At 44.2% G+C, this 22,695-nt stretch overlaps 1 protein-coding gene across 1 annotated transcript in view; it reads left to right on the plus strand.

Annotated features, from left to right (window-relative positions):
• Ptpmeg (protein tyrosine phosphatase Meg) overlaps positions 1 to 22,695 on the plus strand; it is a 422,625-nt gene that overhangs the window by 388,671 nt on the left and 11,259 nt on the right. Inside the window, exons 17-20 of the mRNA XM_080283952.1 lie at positions 7,241 to 7,423; positions 8,714 to 8,831; positions 21,566 to 21,820; positions 22,389 to 22,602. Of these exons, the coding sequence (XP_080140078.1) occupies positions 7,241 to 7,423; positions 8,714 to 8,831; positions 21,566 to 21,820; positions 22,389 to 22,602 (770 nt within the window). The remainder of the gene's footprint in view (positions 1 to 7,240; positions 7,424 to 8,713; positions 8,832 to 21,565; positions 21,821 to 22,388; positions 22,603 to 22,695) is intronic.

Here is a 22,695-nt window from a genome sequence, read left to right on the forward strand (position 1 = left end):
GAGATGTTTGAGGTGTAGCATAAAGGAGCTCTGTTGGGTCCCTTCTGAGTGACAAGATGGCGCCAAGCAGACCAGACATACAGACATACACACCAGATAGTTCAAGAGGCAGGGAGAAAGAGAGGAGGGAGGAGGGAAGAAAGAGGAGGAGGAGGGAGAAGGGAAGAAAGATAAGGAGGAGAAGGGAGGAGAGAAGAAAGAATGGGCAGGGAGAAACAGAGGAGGAGAGAGGAGGGAGAAGGAAAGACAGGAAGAGAGGAAAGATGAGAAGAGAAGGAGAGGGAGAAAGGAGGGAGGAGGAAAGACAGAGGAAGAGAGGAAAGTGAGAGAGAAGAAGAGAGAGAGAGAGGACAAAAGAGGGAGAAGGGAAGACAGAGGAAGGAAGAAAAGGAGAGAGAAAGTGAGGAGGACAAAGACGGAAGAGAGGAGGAAGTAGAAGAAAGCTGGGAAGGGAAGTAAGATAAGAAGAGAGAAGGAGAAAAGAGGAAGAAGAAAGGAAGAAAGAGGAGAAGGTAGAAGGGAAAGAACACGAGAGAGAGAGAGATAATAAGCTTTCTCTCCCACCAAACACTTTAGTGACGTCATGAGGTGTAGTGGCAATCCGGAACTGGGTGTAAATGTGTACACCACACACACACACACACACACACACACACACACATTCTTATACCATACCACATCAGCCACTACTGTCTACCACAGCTACCACAATTAACATCTACAGCTACCACACTCCTTCACATCTATGACAGCCTCCACAACTGCCACCACTACCACAACTACCACCACTGTCCACCACAACTACCACCATTGTATACCACAACTACCACCACCGTCTACCACAACTACCACCACCATTACCATCACTCTACCGCAACTACCACCACTTTACCACAACTACCACCACTCTACCACAACTACCACCACCTTCCCTGCTACTAGTCTCAAAGCTTCATAGTTGTGGTAGCCTAAAATTCAGTGTCTTATGGAATTAGAATGAGTCTCCTTGGTTACTAGTCAAATTTCTTGTAGGGCACGACAGACAGACAGACAGAGGACCAACCTTGTACGTTTTTGTTTATTATTATTATTATTATTATTATTATTATTATTATTATTATATTTTGAAAGCCTTAGTGGTCTCTTTCTCTCTCTCTCTCTCTCTCATGATCCAGTGTCGGGAAAATAAGAGAAATTAAGACAAATAAAGAGAAGGAAACTAGTCATACCTGTTTACTTCCTTCCCCTGGGCTATTGTTGTTGTTTGTTTGTTTGTGTGTTTGTTGTTTGGCCTCAGATGGTGTTTTCTTCCTTCCTTTGTTCTTGGATGGTGTGTGTGACGTCATTCATGTGGCATCATCTCTCTCTCTCTCTCTCTCTCTCTCTCTCTCACACACACACACACACACACACACACACACACACACACACTCTCTCTCTCTCTCTCTCTCTCTCTCTCTCTCTCTCTAAGTATCTGCACAGGTGAATCCAGGTAATATAGGCAATTAACACCTTCATCATCATCATTATTGTATTTAGCATCATATCCATCCGCTTATCCATACACGGTGTCCATATCTATCTATCTATCTATACCTATCTATCTATTCACTGTATCTATTTCTGTGTTTACTATATATATACAGTATAGTTGCAAAAGGATAAAGTGGGTGGTTTTCTTGCATATTGGTTACTGTCTATTGTCTTTGGAGTTGTGATGAGGGGAGGTGTGTGTGTGTGTGTGTGTGTGTGTGTGTGTGTGTGTGTGAGAGAGAGAGAGAGACCAGTGGAATCATTACCTTTGACACACATAAGAGGGGGTGGAAGAGGGGTGGAGGAGGAGGATGGGGAGGAGTGAGACGAGGAGAGGTGGAAGGGGAGGAGGAGGGGTACAACAGGATGGTGTGGACTTGCTAGCGAGGTGGGGGTGGAGTGGGAGGGGAGGGGTAAGGGTGGGGTGGAGGTGAGATGGGGAGGTCTGTGTGTGGGTAGAGGAGGGGAGGGGAGGGGAGGGGGGACGGTAGACGTGAGAGGGGTAGGGAAAGGTAGGTCGGTAGGTAGGAATAAGAGAAGGGTGGGAGTGGGGTGGAGTGAGTGTGGTAGGGAAGATGGTGTGGATTTGGTGTGGTGTTGTGGTAGAGTGGAGAGGAGTGGTGGGAGAGAGGGGGGTGAGAAGGCAGGGTAAGGCATGGAGAGGAAAGGCAGAATGAGGCAGAGTTAGGAAGGAGAGATTGGTGATGTAAGGCAGGGATGGGAAGGGTATGGCAGGGAGAGAGTTGAAAGGCAGGGGTGGGTAGGGTTTGAGGGGGCAGAGGGGGGGTTTGGGTATGTGAAAGGGGTGAGGGAGGTGTGCGGGAGAGGGGTGAGGGGGGTGTGCGGGAGAGGGATGAGGGGGGTGTGCGGGAGAGGGGTGAGGGGGGTGTGCGGGAGAGGGGTGAGGGGGGTGTGCGGGAGAGGGGTGAGGGGGGTCCTGTCGGTGCTCAACGGTAAAGGGCAGGGCGGGGTGACGGGCATTGAAGGGAGGGCGGGGCAGGGTATGACTGCGGTTTGGGGTGAGGCAGAGAAAGACAGGGGAAGGAGGTAGGGGAAGGCAGGGGAAGGGGGTAGGGGAAGGCAGGGGAAGGAGGTAGGGTGAGGCAGGGAATGAGGTAAGGTAAGGCAGGGGAAAGAGGTAGGGTGAGGCAGGGGTGGGGGGATAAGGTGAAGGAAGGGTGAGTCTAAGTGTCTTATATTTCACCATCTGTGGCTCAATCGGTAGAGAGGTGGCCTGCGGTCCTAACGGACCCAGGTTCGAATCCCGGCTGGGGCAGGGAACAGTTTAAGGATTTGAGTTTCATAAATATCAGGCTTTACTGATCTACCAGAAGACCCGCCGACATGTCGTAAAAATACCCTCGCTAATACCAATATACCAGTCCTGTATGAGACAGCCCTAGCATGTATTCAATATGGACGGTGGGTGTTAGCGCCGAAGTGGTGACATGTAGAGGTGTATGGTATGTAGGAGGATTGCTGGGCCTTGATAGCAGGCTGTGAAGCCTATGCCCAGAGTCGGTCACATAAAAAAAAAAAAAAAATCTATTTTGTCTGTCTTACTCTCTGATTTTACCCTCTGAAATAGTGGATTGGGATAGATAAATAAATAGATAAATAAGTAGATAGATGGTAGCACAGGTGAGGAAGGCTGAGATGCAGGTGTGAAATCCTTAATCTTATCTCAGGTAGCATGACTCACTCTGATAGGTAAAGATGATGTAACGTGAAGCCTTGATCATGTCACTCTATCTTGGTCTTTTCACTCTGTTCTCTTCGTCGTCTGTACTGCTATACTCTCTTCACTCTAACTTGGTCTAATACTCTTTTCACTCTAGTCTGATACTCTTTTCATTCTAACCTGGTCCAGTACTCATTTCACTCTAACTTGGCCTAAAATTGCCATATCTCCATCTTGAATACCGAGTTGTAACAATAGATTAACACAAATATATGGTGCTAGTCACGAAGAAGTGCTGTGGAAAGGATGTAGAGCCGTAGCATTGTCTTTTGTCTGCCTTTGAGCTACGTGAAATATGCTGCAAAAGGACGAAAATCTAGGCCAAGTTAAGATGAAAGGAATATTGTAATAAAACTGATTGGTTAGGGGAAATGTGAAATGACTGGGCAGTGGAAGGCGATAAAAATGATGATGATGATGATAATGATAAGTGATGGTGATGATGATGACTAATAACGATAAAAATAATGATGAAGATGATGACGGTGACAATGATCAAGGGAAGTAGATGAAAAGGCGATGATGATGATGATGGTTTTTGAAGGATAAATATAACTAAATCATATCTTAAACAAGCCGTTGGTAGACAGGTGTAAGTAGGAGCGTAGAGAAAGCGTTAGTAGGTTAATGTAAGTAGGAAGGAGTAAGTAGAACGAATTGATCAAAACTAATCCACTTTCCCATCGAATACGCAGTGGAAGATGTGAGCAAGGAGAGAGAGAGAGAGAGAGACTGGGTGGGTGGGTGGGTTAGCGAGTGGGTGGGTGTGTGGGTGAGAGAGTGAGTGGGTGGGTGTGTGGGTGAGAGAGAGAGAGGGGGTGGAGGGGCGTGTGGGAAAGAGAGAGAGATGACTGGATGGGTGGGTGGGTGGGTAAGCGAGTGGGTGGGTGAGAGAGAGAGAGAGAGAGAGAGATTGGTTGGGTGGGTGGGTGGGTGACTGAGCGAGCGGGTGGGTGTGTGGGTGAGAGAGAGAGAGGGGGGGGAGGAAGTGAGTGAGCGAGTGGGTGGAGGGGCGTGTGGGAGAGAGAGAGAGAGAAGTGAGTGAGAGAGAGAGAGAGAGAGAGAGAAGTGAGTGGGTGGAGGGGCGTGTGGGTGAGAGAGAGAGAGAGAGAGATGACTGGGTGGGTGGGTGGGTGAACGAATGGGTGGGCGGGTGAAACAGAGAGAGAGAGAGTGGGTGGGCTGGGGAGTGAGAAAGAGAGAGAGGGGGGAGGATATTGATATGTGGGTGGGTTAGGGATTTGAATCAGCCAATTCTGATAAAATGATATCAGTGACAGATAAGGAGAGAGAGAGAGAGAGAGAGAGAGAGCTCCTATTGCCCATCCACAGGCCTCAGCTCCTCACCTTTAAGGCTGCTAATTTTAGACCGTGCGCGCGCGCGTGTGCGTGTGTGTGTGTGTGTGTGTGTGTATGTGTGTGTGTGTTTATGTACGTGTTTTTTTTGTCTCCTTCCTTCCATCCTTCCATCTTTCATTCATTCATTCCCATTCTTCCTTCTCTTTCCTTCTTTCCTTCCTTCCCTCGTGTGTGTGTGTGAGCCCTGGGGGGGAGGGGGGCTTAGACCCCTCTCTTTCACCTTTCATGCTTCTTCGTTTGCTCTACCCCCCCCTCACACCCCCACCCTTCCTCCTTCCTTCCTGCCTTCCTTTTTTCTCCCCCTCCTCCTCCTCCCTCCCCCTCCCCCCTCCCTCTCTAAACCCCCTTCTTCCCTTCTCCCTTCCCTCATTCATTGCCTCTCTCTCTCTCTGTCTCTTTCTCTCTCTCATTTCACCCTGTCTTCTTTCCATCCTTCCTTCCCATCTTCCAGCCTCCTCCTTTTCTCTCCCTCCCTCCTTCCTTCTCGCTGTTTCCTCCTCTCTCTCCTTCCTTCCTTTCCTCTTCAGTCTCTCCTTTCCCTCCCTCCTTCCTTCTCTCCCTCCCTCCCTCCCTCCCTCCAGTACAAAGGGAGGAGGGGAGGTGTGTTAAAGCCGAGGTGCTCATAAAGGCGAGTCTCTGGGGGCATCCAATATAGAAACCGCCCTTACTGCCCAAAAAAGAAAGAGAGAGAGAAGGAAGGGAGTGAGGGGGGAGGGAGGGAAAGAGAAAGAAAGAGAGAGGGAGGGAGGAAGGGGGAGAGAGAGAGAGCGAAGCGGGGGAGGGAGAGAGAGGGTGGAGGGAGGGAAGGAGGGGGAGAGAGAGAGAGAGAATGAGTGTGTGTGTGACTGTATTTGTGTATGTAGGTGTACTTTTATGGATAATAGTGAGTGCATTTGTATGTGCGTATGTATGTGCGTATGCATGTGTTTGTATAAGGAGTGTATGTTTGTGTGTATGGATGCATGTTTATAGATCTGTGATTGTGGATTAATGTAGGTTTGTGAGTTTGTGTGTATGTATATGTGTATTGTTTACGATAGACAACACACACACACACACACACACACACACACACACACACACACACACACACACACACACACACACACACACACACACACACACACAGCATTCAATAATCTGTCATTTCTCCACGCATACATTTTCAGATCAATTGGGTTAGGGAAAGTTGCATTATTTTACAAGAGTATTACGAGAGGGTGTTATTGTGGATAGGTACCGGTAAATCTTCAGAAAAATATATATTGTGATAGTTTTTGCATCTCGCTAGGAAATATGAACAGATGTCTTCTCCTTCGTGGTCTTACTTTCATAATCCTCTCATCACGATGATGTCGGATTTATTAATACTTCAGATAAATAAACAATACTAATAATAACAGTAATAATGATAGTAATAACAACAGTGAAGAGAGAAAATAATAATAATGAAAGAACATAATAACAACAACAACAACTAATAATAATAATAATAATAATAATATAATAACAATAACTAATAATAATAATGATAATAATAAAGGTATCCTCGTACTGAATGGGTTGATACTATAAGATCACTCCTATACAGTGTCTCTTGAATCTTAGTGTGTTATATTCTGGGTGGTTTGGGAGATTTTTAACTCCTGTCCCTCAGCGATTTACTCTGCATACTACACCTTAATTAAGTTCCAGTTATTAACCCTCGGAAACCGTATCCATAAAAAAAAGTAGCATACGAAAATATCTAGTAAATTGCAAACTAAATCACTTATAAAATGGTGCTACGGTACTTTGAAAGACCAAAGGCCGTTATTCTCGTCAGTAAAGCAAGCTCCCTAACACCTCTCCCTAAGCGATTTATTTTGCTTATTACACCTTGCCGTCTCTCCTGTGTCACTTCAGTCCTTCCAGTGTCGCCGTAATCTGCATAAATAATATACAAAAATATTACCCAGTTGTATCCGTAAATAAATCAATAAGGAAGAGGTGTTAGGGAGCCTCCGTAACCAGTGAGAATACAAGCCAGAGACACCAGCATCGTCCCAAAGTTTGACCAATACGTAGTGGAAAAAATGAAACTATCTGAAACACACACTGGTAGAGATAGGATGTTTCACTGTATTTCGCTAGTTGTCAGTTTTCTTCATACGGAACTGGGAATATAGTTGTTTCTTTGACTCGCTTTCTCGTCAGTTCATGAATTTCCCTAGCACCTCTTCCTTAGCGATTTATTTTTTTATATTTATGGTTAATATTCTTCTGTATGTTATTTATGCAGAGTATGGCAATATTGGAATGATTTTTATAACCCAGAGGAGGACAGTAAGGTGTAATAAGCTAAATAAATTGCCTAGGTAGAGGTGTTATGGAACATACCGTTGACTATGGGGTTGGGGATGGGATTGGAGGTTATTGTTGGATATTTAAGATGTATTTACTTTAAGCTCTCCCAGGCCTTCCAGAAGCACACTCGCACTCTGCACACAAACACCTTTTTAACACACTTTTTGCTTGGCTGGTGGTGATGGTGGCACTGACCTTTTTGCCTTTTCCTTTCCTCCCCTCTCTGCCTGTCTGCCTGCCTGCCTGCCTGCCTACCTCAAGCCGGGAGGGAGTGAGGAGAGCGCCCACGGGTTGGTCACGATCAAGATGAAACCGGATGAAGGAGGTAAATTCGGTTTCAACGTCAAGGGTGGAGCGGATCAGAGCCTCCCCGTCCTGGTGTCCCGCGTAGCACCCAACACCCCAGCCGACCGATGCTACCCCAGGCTTAACGAAGGGGACCAGGTGAGTGAAGGAGTCAGGTTTAACGAGTAAGAGGTAAATGAATCGGGTTTAAGGAGAACAGCGATAAATATTGTGGAGACTTGTTGGACTAATGAATTGAACAGTGGAGCTAAACAAACACCTGCGGACTGATGCTACTCAAGGATTAACTAAGGTGATCAGGTGAGTAAATGAGCCAGGTTTAACGAGTAAGAAGTGAATGTGGTGGTAGGTTTAACGTGTAAGAATTAAGTAGGGTGGGTAAACGAGTTAGTAGTAGAGTAATGAACGAGGGAGGTGAGTAGAATAAAATACACCTGTGGACCAGCTTCCGCAGGCCTAACGAAGGGAACCAGGTGAGTAAATGAGTGAGAGGTAAATATGATGGATAAATGAGTCAGTAGTAGATTAACAAAGGACGGACGGAACTACAGCCTTCTCATTAATGTCTTGCTGGGCGAACAAGGCAGCAGACCTAATGAAGGAGAGCAGGTGTGTGAAGTGGGTTAGCGAGGGGGCCTGGGTGAGTGAGGTTTGTTAATTAGGAAAACCAGGTGAGTTGTTATTGTTGTTAAGTTACCCCGGTCTGTTAGGCTGAACTGACCCATCAGCCACAGGCAAGCAATCGTCCCTTGAGTGCAATCCCATGCAGTGAATCAGTGTTCCCTTGCCGGAGGGTGGAAAAGTATGTAGCTTTGGTTCCCGGTGGACGTTGCGTTTGCGTCTGTCCACCCAGTTAATGGGGACACTATAGTAGGCTCCATATTACCCAGTTATTTGGTTATATGGTTACCACCCAGCGTTGTAAATGGTTTCCGGAGGTAAATGAAATAAGCAGGGTTGAAAATCTGGGCCTGGTTAAAGTGAAAGGATTATACAGTAGTTGTGACCTAATGAAGATGGAGACTACGTGGTGGAAATGAAGGGGGTGATGATGATGATGATGGAGTAAGTAGGGATTAGGGTTGTGATGATGATGATGATGATGATGCAGATCACGTAGTCAGGTATGAATAAAGGTAAGCAAGGTCGCCAGGTAAATGAGAATCGTGATAAAGGTGAACAAGGTGGGGCTGATAAGGAGACTCTACTCTGTGCACTCTAACTTGGCCTAAAATTGCCGTCTATCCTTCCTCAGTGCCGAGTTATAACGAGATTAACACTAGAAATAATATAGTCACGAAGAAGTGCAGTGGAAAGGATGTAGAGCCATAGTATTGTGATGAGAATGATGAGTTTACTGTACATTATTATCATTATTATTATTATTATTATTATTATTTTTTACTACTACTACTTTTTTCCCCACAGGTGCTGCTAATCAACGGGCGTGATGTGTCGGCGATGACCCACGAACAGGTGGTGAACTTCATCAGAGCGTCGAGGGAGTGTCATTCAGGAGAACTGGTCCTCACCGTCAAGCAGAATGGTGACTACTGTGTTGTTATACGTTCCCTGCTTTAGTTTGTTAGTTAGTTATTTAGTTATACTTTCCCGCCGTAGTTACTGTTTTATTTAGTTATTTATTTCCCTCTTCTCCCTTTCCCCCTGCCCTCACCTTTTCCTCTGTCTCCCCTTTCCTCTCATTTCCCCCATTCCTCTCATTTCCCATCCTCACCCTTTCCTCCCTTGTCTATTTCTCCCTTTATCTCTTTCATCTCCTTCTCTCTCTTCTTTCTCCCCCTCTCTTACCGTTTCCATTATATCTTATGTTCTTCCTTTTTTTTCTCTAATATTCCTCACTTTCATATCCTTCTCTTCGCTTTCTCCCTCCCTCCCTCCACTTCTCCTTCCCTTGACTTTCTCTCCTTCCTCTTTCCTGCCCTTCATTTCCCTCTCTTCCCTCACCTTCTCCTTTCTTGTCTTACCCCTCCCTCTCTCCTTTCTTCTCATTTCTTTCCCCCCTCCCCCCCCTCTCTCTTTCTCTCTCTCTCAGTATTCAGTACACAACAACAAACCATACACTACTTTTTTTTTTCTCTCCCCATTTCCCTCTTCCTTCTCTCTCCTCTCCTCCTCTCTTTCCCTCTCTTTCCGGGTTTGGGCCACTCTCTTATGGGCGGAAGCGGGAGCCTGGGGACTGCAGTGCCATGTACTCTCTAACACAGATCCCAGCCCAATCCCACCCCGGTCCCAAATTCCTGCTGGTGGGGCACGCGTCACGCCTATCCTCACTACCCTCTTATCGCTTGTAAATTCGTTTGATCCCCAGGTTTTCTTACGTGATCTGAACCTGTGGCCAGATTTTTCAGTGTTACTTATCTGTCTACTATGTATCTACTGCCAGACGCCTCAGTCCCGTAAGGGGTGGCCACAAACAAATTGCCTCCATGTCGCCCTGTCCCCCGCCATATCACTGCCCTGCTCCCAGCTCACACACCCCCTCTCTCATATATCTCTCCACTCCATTCCTCCTTCTCATCCTTGGCCTTCCCCTCCCTCTGCCCCCCTCCACCTCACTCACATACATTCTCCTCGTTAGTCTCTCGCTCTCGATCCCCACCAGTGTTATCCCTGTATCATTTTGTACCTTATGCAGAGGACGGCGGTGTTGGGGTGATTGTAGTAACACAGATGACGATAGTAAGGTGTAATAAGCAAAATGAATCGCTTAGGAAGAGGTGTTAGGGAACTTCCTTAACCATTGCGCATTTTTGTCAGGTGAAAGCAAACTCACTAGACAAAACCCAACTGAGGAAAATGTTAAATAATAGCGAAAATAAATAAATAAATAAGTCACCTTAACGAAGCACCGGATCCTTGGCGATTTATTTTTATTTTTAGTTGGGGGATTTGCGAGTTTTTTTTTTACCCGGAAGATTATTTTTTTTTTTTTTTTTTTTTTTTTTTTTTTTTTGGACATGAGAGACTGCTCAGTGACAGAAAAAGACAACAACGTAACACCTCATCCTTAGCGATTTATTTATTTTTTTATGAGGATTTGCGAGTTTTTCATTTTCTTTTTTTTACATGGGTGACTTGAATACTACGACCCTGCATCCTCTCCCTAGCACTTCTTCGTGACTATCATCATGTTCTAGTGCTACTGTTTTCTTATCTCATAGTGACGGTGCACCTGGAGTGAGACGTGCAGGTGTGTGCGTGTGATTAATCAAGGTGCCTTCCTTCACCTGTTACTGTGTATGTGTGTGTGGGTGTGTTTGTGAATGTATGTGTATGTATGTATGGTTGTGCTTGTATGTGTGTGTGTGGTGTATGTATGTATGTATGTGTGTGTGTGTGTGTGTGTGTGTGTGTGGGTGTGATGAATGGTGAGGGCAACAGAAGCAGAGAAGGAAAGAGGGGAGGAGGAGAGAAAGACTGGGATAAAATAGAGAGAGAGGGGGGGGGATATGTAAGTGTATATACTGTAGGCTAAGTATGATTGTGTGTGTGTGTGTGTGTGTGTGTGTGTGTGTGTGTGTGTGTGTGTGCAGTGCGTGCGTGCCGATCTACACATAAACTCCAAGATGACCTGATGATAAGACTGTGGTGAGAGATAACACACACTCTTATCTCGCAGTGAGGTTAAAACGCGGGAGAGAGAGAGAGAGAGAGACAAATTGGGGCTACGAAAAAGAGAATAAAAGAGAAGGGGAAGAAGTAAAAATAGAGAGAGGGAGAGAGAAAGAGAGAGAGAGAGAGAGAGGTTAAGGAAAGGAGTGACGTTATAAAGGCAAAGAGAAAGAGAGAGAGAGTACGGAAAAGAGAGAGATTAAAAGAGAAGTGGAAATGATGAAAAGAGTAAAAGAGAGGAAGGGATGAGAGAAAAGAGTGCAAGAAGACGTGGGATGGAGAGAGAGAGAGAGAGAAGGGGGTCAGAGTAAAAACAGGAGTGAGAGTGAGATGTAGAGATAAAGACGAGAGGTTAGGGAAAAGAGAGGAAATCGAGGTTGAGAGTTGAGGAATGGAAAGTGGAGAGAATGAAAGAAAGAAGTTGAAAAAGAGGAGTTAAAATGGGGTTGAGAGAGGGTAAAGGGAACAGAAAGAGAGAGAGAGAGAGATAAGGGAGTGCGATAAGGCTGGATACACACACCTGCTCCTTATCACGCCGTCATTATAAGCATTATCCCTGTCACGTACACCTTGCTCTTATCTAAACCCCCTTCACTCCTTTCACCTCCCACTCACCCCTCCTCACCCCACTCATTCCTTCCCCCCTTCTCACTCCACGCAGTCCCTCTTCCCCCCACCCACGCCTCCCACCCGTCACCCCCACACCCCACCTTTATCCCCCCCTTCTGACCCCTCTACTCTCATCCCCCCCTTCACCTCCCACTCACCCCCCTCCTCACCCCACTCAGTCCCTCTACCCCCACCCTCGCCCTGTTACCCGAACACCCCACCTTTATCCCCCCTTCCTCCCCCCTCTCCCTCCTCTCCCTTCACCCCCCTCTCACCCTTCCCCCCTCTCCCCTCACCCTCCTCATCCATTCCCTCACCCACTGTTTAACATAATGTAGTTTCTATACTCCTTTCACACTACTTGGCCCAAAATTACCATCTCTCCATCTTGAATGCTGAGTTGCAACAATAGATTAGCACTAGAATTTCCTGTGCTCATTTCACTTGCCCTAAAATTGACACTAGAATATGATGCTAGTCACGAAGAAGTGATGTGAAAAAGATGTAGAGCTGTAGTATTGTCTTTCTATTTAGTTACGTGAAAAGAAACTAAAAGGACGAAGAATTCTGGAAAGTTAAGATGAATGAAATATAAATCCACGCAAGATCCGTATTAAGCTCCCTAACACCTCTTCCTAAGCGATTTATTTTGCTTATTACACCATGTCGCCCTCTTTGGTTACCTAAATCATTCTAACATCACCTTACTCTGCGTAAATAACATACAGATGATACTAGCCCCCCCGTTTCCAAGAATAAATCGGTAAGGAAGAGGCGTTAGGGAGCAATCATTTCCTCTAACAGTTCCGGTGTGTAATGTATGATAAGACTTTTTATTTTGGGATACCAGGAAAATGGGAAATGCGTGTAATTGAGAGAGGGGAGGGGGCTGTTTTTTGAAAGAACACTATTTTGTAAGAGAGAGAGAGAGAGAGAGCACTATTTTGTGAGAAAGAACACTATTTTGTTAGAGAGAACACACTAATTAAGAAAGAAAGAGAGAGAGCACTATTTTGTAGGAGAGAGAGAGAGAGAGAGAGAGAGAGAGAGAGAGAGAGAGCACTATTTTGCGAGAGAACACTGTAATGAAGAGAGAGAGAGAGAGAGAGAGAGAGAGAGAGCACTATTTTGAAAGAGAGAACACTGTAATTAAGAGAGAGAGAGAGAGAGAGAGAGAGAGAGAGAGAGAGTCCTCTTCACGTGGTGGCATTCCTAGAACCGGGCGGATCCACTGCCTGGTTATACAAACGTCCCTCAACTCCCTCCCTATCCCCTAAAAGGAAGATGGTGAGTGTGAGTGGGTGAATAAGTCGGTCCAAATCAGGCGGTACGTGTGTGTGTGTGTGTGTGTGTGTGTGTGTGTGTGTGTCGGGTCAGAGTCTAAGGGTGGAGGCATCTTAGTCCCTGTCCCTCAGCGATTTATTTTGCGTATTATTCATTAACTCTCTCTCTCTCTCTCTCTCTCACACACACACACACACACACACACACACACACACACACACACACACACACACACACACACACACACACTCTGTAGATACATGAATTCACTGCTCCTCTTCTCTCTCTCTCTCTCTCTCTCTCTCTCTCTCACACACACACACACACACACACACACACACACACACACACACACACACACACACACACACGCACGCACACACACACAGAAACTCGGGTACATTAATTCTCTCTCTCTCTCTCTCTCTCTCTCTCAAAATATTCTGCCCTACTTCTTTCACCTTAACATGGCCCAGATTTTCGTCCTTTTGCGTTGCTCAGTGGCAGAAAGACAAGAGTATTGCTCCATATCCTCTTCATAGCACTTCTTCGTGACTAGCATACTATCTATCTATCTATCTATTGCTGTAGTTAATTTATCGTTACAAATCAACACAATAGATGGAGTGATGGCAATTTTAGGTCAGTTTGTATTTAAAAAAAGAAAAGAAAAAGAAAAATAATAACTGAAGCCCTATCAAATATATAGCCATGTAACCTCTCTGTGTTCGTTGCTGCTCCCTAACACCTCTTCCTTAGTGATTTATTCTGGGATATGGGTGGTAAACATCCTTTCGTACGCTATCTATGCAGACTATAGTGCATTTGGAAAGATTTACGTAACACGGAAGAGGACAGTAAGGTGTAATAAACAAAAATAAATCGCTTTGGAAAAGGTATTAGGGAGCTTCTCAACCGACGAGGCTGTTTTCATCTGACGGAACTGGACTACTTTGAATTTGAATACTGAGCTGTGGTTGCATGAAATTCGACGAGCAGTAATTATGAGGTGGAAACGAGTCTCCTTGGTTAATAGTCAAATTCGCTCTCCAACCTGACTACATTTGACCATCATTTGATTTGAAAAGGTAATTATTTGTCAAATTAGAACAAACCGCCTATAATGATTACGATTAAAAATTTCTGGTCGCCATCCTCTGTGTAATTTTGTTTCATTCATCCTAGTCTTATGCTTCAGAGAGAGAGAGAGAGAGAGACGGCGTGCCATATATAGAGATTTCCGTACATTAATTTTGTCACTCGTCTATTTCCACCCCTAGGATGAGGTAAAGGAGTGAAGTGCTATGGAAAGTGTGCTGAGTTGGGACATTGGGTGGAAATCTCGTTAGGCAAACTGCATTAGCTGGCGTTGGGAGCAGCACATGGGGTGGGGAAGCGGCGAGAGGCAGTTGAAACAGGTTGTGGGTCACGTACGCACCTCATTTCTCTGCATATCTAAATTTGCGGCTAAATACCACATAACAGCAGCACGATCACTAACCAAACACCATGCGTTTATTTTTGAAAACCAGTCGTGCTATCTAGTGAACCGAAAAGCTGTCAAAACATGTATACCTAGTAGCCGTAATTGCGAACGTAAATACTGATTCCCTTCTCTACTATACAACGAAACTGAGTGATATTCAAAACCCAGACAATTTACGTAGCCTAGCAGCCCTTTTTTTTCCCTTGAATATTATGTGAGTTTCATAATTATTTGACAAAAAAAAATAAATAAATGGATCGATATTTTCTGCACTTACGGCCCTCGTCATGCTCGCCACCTATTTCCTCCTCATAACCGTCCTCCTCTGTACTGGAAAATAAATATGTTGGAAATAGGTATGGTGAACACTGTATCCTTAGGTAGTGCTTTGGGTCGTCATTATTATTGTTTTTGCCTCCTGTATATGCATAGACGAAAGTGTGGTTAATATTTCACCTCTTGTACGTCTCCTCCTGGCGTCTGACGGTAGCTTTGGGGGAATTTTCTGACAAGGGTTATTGTACTGTATAGTTGTAATATTTTGATACTAGAGTTTATTGTTGTTGCATAACCTTGGTACGAGCAGACCCGCCGACCACAGGTAAGCAGCCGACTACATACTGTATACTGTGAAGGGATCCGGCGCCCCCTTGTGGTAGACAGCGCCTAACCAGGGTCGGACCAGGATCCTTCCCCATGGAGAGGTGCAGGGAAATATGAGTAGTTTTAGCCCCAGGGTGGACGCCGCAGCTGCTTCTTTCCAGGCAGGGTACACAGCGCCACCACGTGTAGGCTCCTCGTCAGCACCACTAGTGTTCATTAAAACGAAAAATGTCCTCGGGGTGAAGTGTTAACCCTTCAGTCCCATTACGTATTTATATCTTACGGTCGCCAGATTATTTCCTTCAACTCAGGACTGGCCACTGGTAGCGGTGGGGGTTGTAAGGCGAGATCAGAGCCTTTCAGTAAAAAATAATAATAATAATCTGGCGGCTGTGAGGGGCAGGACACCTGGTAGTAGTAGCAGCAGTAGTTGTTTGATGTTGGACAGTATATAGTATTAGTTTGGATAATAGCACAAGCATGACATCTAATGACGTCTGATGCAATCTATCCCCCCCCCCTCGTAAATAGATAAGTAAATGACAATAAAAATGTAGATCCATCAGGGATTATATGGGTTAATACTAGAAAGCACTCAGAGAGCGCATACCGCCGCCAGTGCCACTGCCATTAAAAAGGATCCGGATCCTTGGAGATATTGTGTGAAATACATAAGATCCGGATCCGCTCCCAAATTTAATCAGTTATTCCTTGACCCATGGCCCACTCTTCCACAAAGTTTAATTGAAATTCACTGCAAACTTTTTGAAATATTGTGCAGGATACATAGGATTCGGATCCGTCTCCAAATTTAATCAAGACTTTCTTGGCCCATGGCCCACCCTTCCGCAAAATTTCATTGAAATTCATTGAGAACATTTGGAGATACCGTGTGGACAAAAAAAAAAAAAAAAAAAAAAAAAATGAAGACAATCTTCTCCAACTTCGTTGGTTGAAGGGAGTGTGAGCTGGGAGCAGGGCAGTGAAATGGCGGGGACAGGGCGACATGGATGCGATTTGTTTGTGGCCACCCCTTACTGGATTAAGGCCTCTAGCAACAGATAGACTAACCCACGCAGGAAGTACACAGATAATTAAAGCCGTTGGTAGTATGTCGCAACCCAGATTAGATAACACGGTAAGGTTAAGTTTCAGGGAAGGGTGATAAGCCCGCTATTTGAGTGGTATCAGCGGTAAAATGAAGATGGCGATGGTGCTCCAGGGACCGTTGCCGACGACCCACGACGGTTCGGTTGTTTTGAATTCGAAGGTGGTGGACCGCGTTTTGAATTCAAAGTTATTGGATCGTGTCGTAAATTTCAGTTCGAAATTGGCTTCTAAATACAACAGCAGCCCCTACGATGTTAAATACGAATACCAGTACATCCCTTCACCACCACGTCGCAGCTTCCTGTTCGTCGTTAACACACACATACTTCGCCGAGTGAAAAAGTTCCAGATCCGAACGCCAAAGCCCCAGAAAGGTACCGTATTTAATGTCTTGGATTACAGTAGTTCTTTGTGCGAGTTTTGTTGTGGCTGGATGACCTAGTATTTTCCTTTATTCTTGCGACCAACACCTTTTTTTTTTTTTTTAGTACGGAGAGTTGGTTGAGTTTATACGTACCTCGTCCTTTTTTTTTTTTTTTTCCTTTTTTTTTTTTAATGCTAGGAAACAGGAACCAAAGGCATGAAGCCCGCAAGATTGTTCCCTTCAAGGAAAAAAACAAAACAAAACGTAAGAACCAAATTCAAAATGTGTTCATTTCGAGATGCCGTGACTTAATGCGTTTAAAGGACTGAAGGTCATAGACAGTAGGAAATACAGACACAGGAAGACAGTTCCAGACTTGACCTGTTGCATACATGAAGGACCAGGAGTAACAGTTGACTCATGCATTAGAGAGTTGAACAGAAAAGGGAAGAGAGTTTGTTGCTTGACGGGTGTTACACGCCCGCCGTAGTGGTGTGGTGTAAGGATACACGTAAACAGTTCACAGGCGCAGCAGAATATTATCATTCGGAGTAACGGGTAAAAATCAATGACTTGGTAGTGAATAAGTTAATCCTGAAATTGGCTGCTTTGTGGACATTGTCGTCTTCTAGTGATGGTGTTTTGTGTCGATTGATTAAGTGCTTGCCGTGTTAAGTGTTTATGTCGATTGAATTAAGTATGTACCGTAGTTTTGTGTTATGTGGTGTTAAGAGTTTATGTGGTGTTGAGTGCTGTGTGGTGTTATGTGTTTAAGTGGTGTTAAGTGTTTGTTATGTGGTGTTGTTTGTTAAGTGTTACCAAAGTGAATGTGTGCGTAGAAATTAGTCGATCTACATACAGTACATTGAAGGCGGGAGTCCGTGTTTTTGTCGTTCAAGCTGGAGCTTGGGATTCGAAGCGTGTCTTGGGGCGCTTGGTTTCTGTCCGCAAAAACAGTCCAGGGCACGTAGAACCGAAAAATTACACGTGATCGCAATGTAAACAGATGGGTTCGCCGAAGATGATCTGACGAATATGCAACTTATACGTAGCCGTTATTTGTGCTGAACTGGCTCTATATGTCGTTAATATTAGCCACCTGCACCCTAATTTGATGTACATAATGCTGATATCATGATGTTTATCATTTACGTGTCCTTGCTGGCCATTCTCACTCCCCCCAAGCTACACCAAGACTGCTCCCGACCACGCTTGGGTGGAATACGAAGACGGTCGTCGGTCTTGGTTTCGATGACAAACGCTTGGCCGGCTTCGTATCACTTTGGCCGACAAAAAACGGCGCAGCTTGGTTTCACCGGAGATGGCTTCGAATTCGATCCGTCAGCTTGGACAACAAAAACGCGGCTATAGTATACGTTGCAGGGCGGTTGCTTGCCTGCGGTTGATGGGTCTGCTCGGCCATATAGACTGGGGTTACTCAACAACAGAGTAAATTTTCGTTAAATTTTGTCTTTCCTTGATAGCCGTTTTTCCCATGAAGTCCTGAGCAAATAATGGAAAAAAAAATCGTGTTTTGGTATTCCATTGTTAATAAAACTCACTAATTTCCAGTATCGGATGATTGAAACAAAAATTGAGATAATTTGTGAAACTTTTATTATCTGTATCCATACGCTATAATCCCGTAAGGGGTGGCCGTTTTTCATTGAGTTGTTTTACGGGGAGGGGCACAAACCCTCCTCCAACCCACTTGCTGACACGTAGGGAACGCGTTGGGGTTCGTTATATGGTTACCACCCAGTGTTGTAAATTGTTTCCTGGCCTACAAGAAACCATTAGGCTTGTCACTCAGTGTAAAGCCACCTGAAAAAGAGAAAAAAAGAGCACTAGGAAGTGACAGGAAAGATGGGAGAAATAGGAAGAGAGGAGGACAGGCACAGAAAAAGAGTAGTAAAGGTGAAGGAAGAAGTAGGCAGCACTACATCAGGTGAGTAGATAATGGTTGCCACCACCTACTACATAAGAGTATACCTAAATCTCTTCACATCGATTTTTATGTTTTCATTTTATTCTTGCTGCCTCCTAACGATTTAATTTAGTATACGTAATTTCAAAGCTAAATACCGTCGTCAGGAGGTAGCAGAAATGAAATAAATAATGAGGGTGGCCTGTGTGCCGCCCTAACACCTTTTCTCAAGCGATTTATTTTGCTTAGTACACCTTACTGTCTTCCTCTTTTACATCAGTCCTTTAAACATTCCCATACTCTACAGGAACACAAAAGTAGATTAACCATGCATATCTAAAATAAATCGCTTAGGAAGAGGTGTCAGGGATCTCCTCAAGCGACGAGAGTGCTGGATAAAATCCTCTCTCTCTCTCTCTCTCTCTCCCTCAATAGCAATACCTAACCACTTCCAGCGTAGGTGATGGCCAAGTGTAGTCAGATGGGAGGGTAAATTTGACATGTAACCAAGGAGAATCACCCCTACGGTGTATGTATATATATATATATATATATATATATAACGCAAAAGGCCGAAAATCTAGGCCAGGTTAAGGTGCATATTGAAAGTTACCTCATGTCCCACCAGAATTAATAATAATAATAATAAATAATTGTCTTTAATTAGCGAAATAAACTAAATGATCTCCTCCTCCTCCTCCTACTACTACTGCTACTGCTACTACTGTTAATAGTAGTAGGCTAATAGTATTAAAGTGTAGATGGTTTAGTGTAAGGTAATGTAGCCTTTTCCTAGGGCCATACTTAGTGTCGTACTGTAACTCCTGCTCAGTAGCGATTCAGTTGGTGTTTCTCACCGTAACATTTTCCTTTATGCCATTTACACTGTTTTGACAGGCCTATTCTGCATGATAACATTGAAGAGGATATTGGGATGTAATGCGCAAAATGAATCACTAAGGATGAAGTGTTACGCAATCTCTAGAACCACATAGAATATCAGGGTAATGTCATGTTTGGGGTCACAATCAGGCACTTTTAAAAATGTGTGTGTGTGTGTGTGTGTGTGTGTGTGTGTGTGTGTGTGTGATTAAAAGTAAGTAAAAGTGTATGTTTAAAAGTGAGTAAAAATTGTGTGTGTGTGTGTGTGTGTGTGTCAGGATCAGAATTTCAGCCACAAGTGCCTCATAAAATTATATTAGGTTAGATTAGTAGATTAGGGTAGGTTAGGTTGTAGGTCAGGGTAGGCTAGATTAGATTATTTTAACGTATAAGGAATAACACACTCATAGCTTCTTCATTGCGCAGATATTTGCCCTTTTGCAGCTTCACATTGCCCAGTGGTTAGAAACAGTACTGTGGCTACATAATTTTCACAGCGCTTCTTCGTGACTTGTTAGTGTATTGTTAGAACTGGTGCTGAAGGTGGAGAGATGCCAGTTTTTGGTGAAGTTTAAGTTGAAAAGAGCGTAGGAGCTGGAAACCCCCACCTGCAATAAGTGATGGAAAAAATAACAAAGAAGAACCAACCTAATTCAATTTCACAGTATCAAAAGAGTATCTGTCTATCTGTCAGTCTATCACCGAATACAGTCCCCAATTTCCGCGTCACTTCCCTTTTCAAATCCACCTTATCTTACAGCGTCACTTATCACAAGAATTTTAATCTCTAAATGACCTTCTGACATCCACTACACAAGTCCTTATTATAAGCAACATTTCCAACATTCTTTTACCTAATTCCCCCTCCCTCGCAAAATGTTGTAATAAATCGTTTTGACAGCAACCGTACAGACATTTTTTCAGTTAAAATAGAAACATTTGATGATCTTTTGGCCATGAAATCAGTAGTGAGTAACTATTAATTGATCAAAATATGCAGCATTTTCTCACTTGATATAGTGCTTGCTACTTCTTCCTTCACTTTTATCAATCTTTTTCTGTGTCTGCCCTCTTCTCTTCCTATTTCTTCCATCATTCCTGTCAGTTTTTCTTACTTTTCCTTCCTTTTCTGGTGGCTTTACATTGAGTGACACGCCAAATGGTTTTCTGTAAGCCAGGAAACCATTTACAGTGCTGGGTGTTAACCATATAACCAACCCATAGGTGTTCCCTACATGTCAGCAAGTGGGTTTGCAAAGGGTTAGTGCCCCTCCCCATAAAACAATTAACTCAAAGGCAAACGGCCACCCCTTATGGGGTTGTGGCGTCTGACTGTAGATAGATAGGTTCTCACATTCTTGTTTTACTGTTAAGTCACTATCTATTTACAGAAAAAAAAAAAAGTGAAAAACTCGAGTTCTGTCTGATTTGTGCCATTTTCACACTGATGACCTAAAATTACTTACTCTTCATCATGAATCAATTCTGTCTAACCGTTTATTGCCAGACACCTTAATCCCATAAGAGGTGGCCATAAACAAATCTCCTCCATGTTACCCAGTCCCCTGCCACATCACGGCCCTGCTCCCAACTCACACCCCCCTCACTCATATACCTCTCCACTCCATCCCTCCATCTCATCTTTGGCCACCTCTTCCCTCTCTCCCCTCTCCACCTCACACACATACACTCTCCTCATTAGTCTTTCACTCTTCATCCTCTCCACATGGCCAGACCACCTCTGTATTTCTCCAAATGCTTTCTGTCACATCCACATCCACACCACAATGCTTCTTTGCTTCCTCATTTGTCAGCCTGTCTCTCCATGTAACTCCACAGGCTCCTCTCAAATAACTCATTTCCACTGCTCTTACTCTTGGCTTGTGTCCTTTCAACACAGTCCAAGCTTCACTTCTATACGTTAAGAGTTGATATCACAATACTGTCATGCAGTGACTTTTTTACCTCCATGGTCACTTCCCTGTTTCTTATCACTGCTTTAAGGGAATAAATTATTTAATTATTGTCTTTTTCTGCCACTGGGATACCAATTAATGGCAGTTACAGTAGTTGTTTAATGGTGAAGATCTGGGTCAAGTTAAAGAAAAAGAACTATTATTTTCCATAATTCACGAACACTTCAGTGACGAGCATGTCACTGAGAGCTGAGCATCAATATGTATAGTGTCAGAGGGCTTGGATGCCTGGTGGTGTAGTGAGTTAAGGTATTCAAAGCAAATATGGCACATAATTAGTTACATCCAAGCACTGCAATATGTAATGTTATCATCTCAGTACATTACAGCACTAACCCCCAGTGGACTCATTGTAAAATTTCCTTCTCGCCTTTATAAACTTTCTAATTCTTCCATTTTCTTTCAGTATACCTGGTTGAAGAGCAGGAGGAGCCAGCATTCCAGTATGTGCCCGAGTCAACTGGCCTGGTGTCGTCCGGGAGTGCAGGAGGAGAGGTGGCACCCCTACACGAGTCCATGCTGTTACTTGGCGAAGGCTTGGAGGCGGGATCTCTGGTGGCACAGTTTGAACAGCTGTACCGACGCAAGCCTGGTCTCACCGTGGCAGAGGCACGCAGACAGGAGAACGAGAAGAAGAACAGATACAGGGACATCTCACCTTGTATGTATTTATAGTATTTTTTGCTTTGTGTGTGTGTATGTGCAAACCATTTTATTTAGCTTTAATAATGACCACCATAGCGATGGAGTTAGAGGAATGTATGTCAGTCCCCTCCAGTTTGAAAAGTATGTCATAAGGTGCACCAAATCAGCTGAGCATAGCAAGAAAAAATTGGATACATCATCAAATTGCAGAAATAAAAGCTGAGAGCACAAAGGTGTGGATAAGCACCAGTTTTTGACAGTAACTTATTAAGTTTGTGATGATGGTAGAATATTTTTCACCTTACTGCATAAAATACAGTGTAAAGTGAGACAGACTGATTACATCTAACAGTCATGTTCCATAATTGACCACCAAAAACTAGGGTCCTCCTAACATCTTCACATTTTGCTCTTGTAATAATATGGCCCTAAATACTGTACAATATGCACTATTCCAACAACATATACTGTTTTGGTTGCCCTATATATGAGAGAAGAGTGGAAGAGAATAGTTTGATCGCTTAGGTTGTGATGAATTTATGCCTGAAAGACCAGTTTCTTACCCTCAAAACCCCTCATTACAGATGACAGTACACGAGTGATACTGACAGCGGCGCCATCTGGTGATTACATTAATGCGTCATATGTCAACATGGAGGTGCAAGGGTCTGGCATCGTGAACAGATATATTGCATGCCAGGGACCTCTTGCTGGTACCTGTGCTGACTTTTGGCACATGGTATGGGAACAGCAGTCCACCCTTATTGTCATGCTCACCACTGTCGTAGAGCAGGGCAGGTGAGTCATACGTTCATTTATATTGTTTGTAAAGGCACCAACATGCGTGCAACAGCCCTGGTTGCTTAATGGCAGCTTTTCATGCTGTTTGGT

Source organism: Coenobita brevimanus, chromosome 99 (assembly GCF_032717465.1).
Source record: "Coenobita brevimanus isolate Jiangsu-jjx chromosome 99, ASM3271746v2, whole genome shotgun sequence".
NCBI lineage: Eukaryota > Metazoa > Arthropoda > Malacostraca > Decapoda > Coenobitidae > Coenobita > Coenobita brevimanus.